A 5,523-nucleotide genomic window follows, 5' to 3' on the forward strand; every position below is an offset into this window, starting at 1 on the left:
ATGCTCCATATTGTTTTCAGCATTGGTATCCATTATAGAAAGTCCACATCACTGCGACATCATGTCCTCGTTGGCAGCAACGGATTCCAAATTGACAAAATGTCAAATTCGGCGTTGCTCCAAACCACACCTTCTCGATTTTTAAGGTATGGCTTGGATCACCATTTTTTATGAAAAAACAATTCCAAACATGTTACTATTTTCTGGAGCACCGATTTTTCCAACATGGTAATGACGTGTCATTGTTTTCTGGAGTAACGACATCGATGCCAAATACCGCCTTAGTCTATTTCATTTTGTTTTATCACCTAATGGAGTTACTTTTAAAGGTCCCATTTGTTTGGTGGTAAATTAATTATTCAAGTAAATGCATTTACTTGAATAAGTATTATCGGATGGGTATATTTATCCATATTTTTATTTGCTAGATGGGTAAATGATAATTTTCTCTTTTGTTCAGAATATTATAATTTTATACAGTTTAGCCAATTTTCCTTCCATAATTAGACAACTTGCCCACTTGATAAGTATTAAAATTTTCCTAGATAAGTTACTAAAAATGAGACCCACACTTCATTAACCAATTCAGCTGTCTTATGAATGATTTCATATATTGTGGAACATTTTGTTTTCACTACCCAACAGTCTTTTCCATTCCATATTGCTGGTTTAAGTATTTGTGAGATGTAAGTGGAGGTTTAAAAAGAAATGGCAGATGCTAGATTCCATTGGTTTAACGCAATCCAGAAAAGAAACAAAAAATGTAAGGAGTAATTTACTGTGCGCTGCAGCCTGAAATCCTGAACAGAACACTTGGTTTTCGCAGGTTGCCTTGCTACCTGCAACTACAGTAAGTTTTACTCCAACTCTCCAAGTTCCATATGTCACAGGCAAAGAACCCTCCCAGCAAAATAATGCTTCCATCCTTGCACACGATCTCTCTTCGCAAACCTTTGTCTAATCCAACGTAGCAGATGAAACCGCTAGAAGCAGCACTTAGACGTCACGCCCAACTTATCAAAAATGGTCTCCCTCCACCGGTTTTCATCTACAACCAACTCATCCAATTCTACTCCAAAGTTGACCGTTTAAAGGAAGCCCGCCATGTCTTTGATGCAATGCCCGAACGAAACGTTTTCACCTGGAATGCCATTATTTATGCTTATATTAAGAATCAAGACTTGAGACAGGCCCGCGCTCTATTTGACTCTGCTCCCCATAAAGATTCTGTTACCTACAATTCCATGATTTCCGGCTACGTAAGTGTCAATGGTTTTGAATCCCAAGCGCTTGAACTCTTCTCTGAAATGCAGGCGCAGCAGTTCAGGATCGATGAGTTCACACTTACAACCATGCTCAACTTGTCGGCAAAGTTGGTAGCCCCATTGTATGGGAGCCAGCTGCATGCATATATGGTGAAGACTGCTAATGATTTTAGTGGATTTGCTGTGAGCTCTCTCATCGATATGTACTCCAAGTGTGGGTGCTTCTTTGAAGCTTGTCAATTGTTTAATGGATGTGGAGTGTTGGATTTGGTTTCTAAGAATGCCATGGTTGCAGCTTGTTGTAGAGAAGGGGACATGGAAATGGCCATTGATCTATTCCGGAAAGCTCCCGAATTAAATGATGCGGTTTCCTGGAACACACTCATCTCGGGCTACGCTCAAAATGGTTACGGAAAAGAGGCCTTAGAATTGTTTGTTCAGATGCAAGAAAATGGAATTAGCTGGAATGAGCATACTTTCGCTAGTGTTCTGAGTGCTTGCTCAAGTTTGAGGAGTCTGAGGAATGGAAAAGAAGTTCATGCTTGGGTTTTGAAGGCTGGGTTGAGCTCGAATCCATTCATAAATACCGGTATTGTGGATGTGTATTGTAAGTGCGGGAACACGGAGTATGCAGAGTCGGTTCACGTTACTGGGTCAGAAAATGCTTATACAACAACTTCGCTAATTGTGGGACATTCTTCTCTCGGGAACATGGTGGATGCAAGGAGGCATTTCGATACATTGGCCGAAAAGAATTCTGTTGTCTGGACAGCCTTATTCTCTGGGTACCTGAAGTGCCGGCAATGTGAAGCTGTGCTCCAACTTTTTCGGGAGTTCAAAGAGAAAGAAATTGTGGTTCCTGATGCTTTGATCCTTGTCAATGTGATTAGTGCGTGTGCAATTCAAGCATCTCTGGATCCTGGGAAGCAAGTTCATGGCTACATACTGAGGACAGGGATTCAAATGGAAGAGAAGTTAAGCAGCGCTTTGGTTGACATGTATGCCAAGTGTGGACAAATAGAATATGCAGAACATATTTTCCTTAAAGTTTCTAGTAGAGATCGTGTCCTATACAATGCATTGTTAGCTGGTTACGCACACCATGGGTGTGAAGGAAAAACCATTCAGTTGTTCAGGGAGATGCTGCAGAGAGGTATCACACCTGATGCAGTCACCTTCATTGGTCTTCTTTCTGCTTGTCGTCATGCTGGATCAGTTGAAGCAGGGGAGAAATACTTCAGTTGCATGACAGATGATTTTGCGTTGTCACCTGAAATTGATCACTATTCATGCATGATTGATCTCTATGGGCGGGCCAACCAGTTAGACAAAGCAATGACATTGATGAAAAAAATACCTGTTGAACCAGATGCTGTGATATGGGGGACATTTCTAAGTGCTTGCAGGATGAATGGAAACACTGTATTGGCGAGAGAGGCTGAGGATGAATTATTACGAATTGAAGCAGATAATGGAGCACGTTATGTGCAGTTGGCCAATGCTTATGCTGCAGAGGGGAAATGGAGCGAGATGGGGAGGATAAGGAAGATGATGAAGACGAGGGAGGTCAAGAAGCTTGCTGGTTGCAGTTGGGTCTATGTGGGAAACAGAGTGCACATATTCACTTCCGGAAATACATCTCATTCTGAAGCTGAAGCTATTTACTCAATGTTATCATATTTGGATGCAGAATTGAACCAATTAAACACAAATAAAGGACTTAGAAAGTTCCTATAAAATAGTGGCCCTTTTCTGGAACTCCATCATCTTAAATATGTCAATTCATTTGGGATAGCTTGGCAACATTTTAAAAGATGGTCAGGTTAGTTTACTCAACTAGCTGTGCTGAGTGAATTAGGAGTTAGGACCTACCTACCGTCAGTTATTCTTGATAAAGTTCAGACCTATATATCTTTTAGTTTCAGAATAAAATAGAAAAGAAGGAGAGAAAGAGAAGAAGAAAAGAGAAAGGAAGAGAGGAGATGAGAGAAGAGAAGAAGAGAAGAGAGAGGATGAGAGGAGAAGAAGAGAAAGAAGAAAGACTGGTTTGACCTAGAGAGAAAAGTCCTTCTCTAGTCGGCCAGGTTGTATTTATAGTTTTCTATATAAAAACAAATTGACTCGTGTGCCCCTACTTGAGTATGGGACACATCACTTAATTTAACATTACACCTCATATTAAATGAAGTAAAATGACCAAACTGCCCCTATACTGTCAACACCAAGGTTCAAAATATTGACACGTATCGTTCCGGGACCCCTTCGATATGCCCCTATAGTGGGTGTATCGGGGGTCTAGCCAGTTCAGGGGGTGGAGGAGCCCTAAACCAGCCCCACTGAACCGGTTTCAAAAAGAAAAAAAAAGGTAAAAAAAAAACAGTATCGATTCGCCCGATATGCCCCTCAAGTTGGTGAGTATATATCATATAATCCAAGCTTGTTACATATGTACTCCACTCTTGCCCGACTCAACCCTTTGGTGAACAAATCTGCCCATTGAATTCCTGTATTAACATATGCTGTACTTATCACCCCACTAAGAACCTTCTCTCTCATAAAGTGACAATAAACTTCTATATGTTTTGTTCTCTCATGAAAAACTGGATTGGAAGAGATGTGGACTGCAGCTTGGTTGTCACAATAAAGCTTCATTGGAGTATTAATCGAGTACCTTATCTCCTGTAGAAGGTTTCTCAACCACACTAGTTCATAGGTTGTATGTGCCATGGCTCTGCATTCAACTTCTGCATTGCTTCTTGCCACCACTGTTTGCTTCTTACTCTTCCATGTCACCAGATTACCCCCAAGAAAGGTACAATAACCTGTAGTGGACCTTCTATTAGATACAGAACCAACCCAATTGACATTAGTGTATCCCTCTATTTCAAGATTTCCCCCACTCTTGTATAACAAGCCATGACCAAGAGCTCCCTTTAAATACTTTACAATCCTTAGAACTGTATTCCACTGTGGAACTCGGGGATTCTGCATAAACTGATTCACCACACTAAATACAAAAGAAATATTTGGCCGGGTAATGGTTAGGTAGTTTGGCTTACCCATTAATCTCCTATACCTCCAGGGATCTTCAAACTCCTCACCTGCATCACTACTCAACTTGACATTCAATTCCATGAGTGTTTCGGCTAGTTTGGCACCCAACAACCCTGTCTCCTCTAGTAGGTCAAGGACATATTTCGTTTGGCACAAGTTAATACCATACTTGGACCTTGCTACCTCTATCCCTAAGAAATATCTTAGTTTACCAAGGTCCTTTGTTTGGAATTGATCATGCAAAAAGGTCTTTAGCCTATCAATCCCGAACCTATCACTGCTAGTGATGATAATATCATCTACATATACCACCAATAAAATCTTCCCAATACCATAATCATAGCTGAAAATTGAGTGGTCGACCTAACATTGTTTCATGCCAAATTTCTTCACTACTTCACTAAATCTGCCAAACCATGCACGAGGAGACTGCTTAAGTCCATAAACAACTTTCTTAATCCTATACACCTTACCATCCTCCCCCTGAGCAACAAACCCGGGTGGTTGCTCCATATAGACCTCCTTAAGAAGATCACCATGCAGAAACACATTATTGATATCAAGCTGAAACAAAGGCCAATCATACATAGCAGCTAGAGAGATCAAAACACGAACAAAACCATATAACTGTGAATAACCATTGGCAACCAATTGAGTTTTTAACCGCTCAACACTACCATCAGGTAAATACTTGACAGTGTATACCCACTTACATCCTACAGCATGCTTACCAGGAGGAAGAGTGGTGAGATCCCACGTATGATTATGAGCCAGAGCAGAAAGTTCGTCTTTCATTACTTGATGCCATCCGAAAGAGATAAGGCTTCCTGAACATCCTTAGGAACGGAAATAGAAGACAACAACGAAACAAATTGTCGACGGGAAGGGGAATGTGAGATATAGAAACGTAATTAAAGATAGGATGAAGGGTACAACTATGTTTACCTTTCCATAGGGCAATGGGAAGGTCAAGGTCAGAAACAGTGTGTGATAGGGCTGCGGAAACAACTACCGGATCTGTCGACGGACAAGAAGCTGGAGGAGCCGATGTACGTTGACGCGTATACACTTGCTGGATAGGTGGCCGTTCAGCAGGAACTGGCACCGGAGGCAAAGAGAAGAAGAAGAAGAAGAACTGGAAGCAGAAGAAGCCGGTCTGTGTTGACGCGTATACACTTGCTGGATAGGCACAACTGGAATAAGG

At 41.2% G+C, this 5,523-nt stretch overlaps 1 protein-coding gene across 1 annotated transcript; it reads left to right on the plus strand.

The window, feature by feature from the left end:
• The first annotated feature begins 557 nt into the window (after positions 1 to 557).
• Positions 558 to 3,018, plus strand: LOC104596318 (LOW protein: PPR containing-like protein). Its single transcript, XM_010257394.3, has one exon. The coding sequence runs from the start codon at positions 975 to 977 to the stop codon at positions 3,000 to 3,002; it is 2,028 nt and encodes a 675-aa protein (XP_010255696.1). The 5' UTR covers positions 558 to 974; the 3' UTR covers positions 3,003 to 3,018.
• Positions 3,019 to 5,523: the final 2,505 nt, after the last annotated feature.

Source organism: Nelumbo nucifera, chromosome 1 (assembly GCF_055504915.1).
Source record: "Nelumbo nucifera cultivar China Antique chromosome 1, China Antique-T2T, whole genome shotgun sequence".
Lineage (NCBI taxonomy): Eukaryota > Viridiplantae > Streptophyta > Magnoliopsida > Proteales > Nelumbonaceae > Nelumbo > Nelumbo nucifera.